The sequence below is a fragment of the Mizuhopecten yessoensis genome, unplaced genomic scaffold (assembly GCF_002113885.1).
Source record: "Mizuhopecten yessoensis strain PY_sf001 unplaced genomic scaffold, ASM211388v2 scaffold715183, whole genome shotgun sequence".
Classification (NCBI taxonomy): domain Eukaryota; kingdom Metazoa; phylum Mollusca; class Bivalvia; order Pectinida; family Pectinidae; genus Mizuhopecten; species Mizuhopecten yessoensis.
The window spans coordinates 6,966-8,000 of record NW_018479493.1 but is presented as its reverse complement, the minus strand read 5'-3'; the positions used below and the strand labels follow the sequence as shown (position 1 = coordinate 8,000).

General features: G+C 49.6%; 1 protein-coding gene across 1 annotated transcript in view; it reads left to right on the top strand.

Moving 5' to 3' along the window:
- Window positions 1-218: 218 nt before the first annotated feature.
- LOC110441047 overlaps window positions 219-1,035 on the top strand; it is a gene marked incomplete at its 5' end in the record, with an annotated part of 7,239 nt that continues 6,422 nt past the window's right edge. The window contains one exon of the mRNA XM_021484147.1: window positions 219-1,027. Within this exon, the coding sequence (XP_021339822.1) occupies window positions 219-1,027 (809 nt within the window). The remainder of the gene's footprint in view (window positions 1,028-1,035) is intronic.

Genomic DNA, 1,035 nt, shown 5'->3' with positions numbered 1-1,035 from the left:
GGTGACTGTAACAGAGACTTGGGATGTATCAGGGGTAGAGACGTGACGTCTGTTGACTGTAACAGACACTTGGGATGTATCAGGGGTAGTGACGTGTCGTCTGGTGACTGTAACAGAGACTAGGGATGTATCAGGGGTAGAGACGTGTCGTCTGGAGACTGTAACAGAGACTGGGAATGTATCAGGAAAAGAGAAGTGTCGTCTTGTTACTGTTTCAGTGGCTGTCGATGTATCAGGGGTAGAGACGTTTCGTTTGGTGACTGTAACAGAAACTGGGGATGAATCAGGGGTAGCGACGTGTCCTCCTGTGACTGTAACAGAGACTGGGGATGTATCAGGGGTAGTGACATGTCGTCTCGTGACTGTAACAGAGAATGGGGATGTATCAGGAGTAGCGACGTGTCGTCATGTTACTGTTCCAGTGGCTGGGGATGTATCAGGGGTAGAGACGTTTCGTCTGGTGACTGTAACAGAAACTGTGGAAGTATCAGGGGTAGTGACGTGTCGTCTCGTGACTGTAACAGAGACTAGGGCTGTATTAGGGGTAGAGACGTGTCGTCTGGGGACTGGAACAGAGACTAGGAATGTATCAGGGATAGAGACGTGTCGTCTGGTTACTGTAACAAAGACTAGGGATGTATCAGGGGTAGTGACGTGTCGTCTGCTCACTGTAACAGAAACTGGAGATGTATCAGGGAAAGTGACGTGTCGTCTGGTGACTGTAACAGAGACTGGGGATGTATCAGGGGTAGTGACGTGTCGTCTGCTCACCGTAACAGAAACTGGAGATGTATCAGGGAAAGTGACGTGTCGTCTGGTGACTGTAACAGAGACAGGGGATGTATCAGTGGTAGAGACGTGTCGTTCGGTGACTGTAACAAAGACTAGGGAGGTATCAAGGGTAGTGACGTATCGTCTGGTGACTGTAACAGAGAATGTGGATGTATCAGGAGTAGCGACGTGTCGTCATGTTACTGTTCCAGTGGCTGGGGATGTATCAGGGGTAGAGACGTTTCGTCTGGTGACTGTAACAGA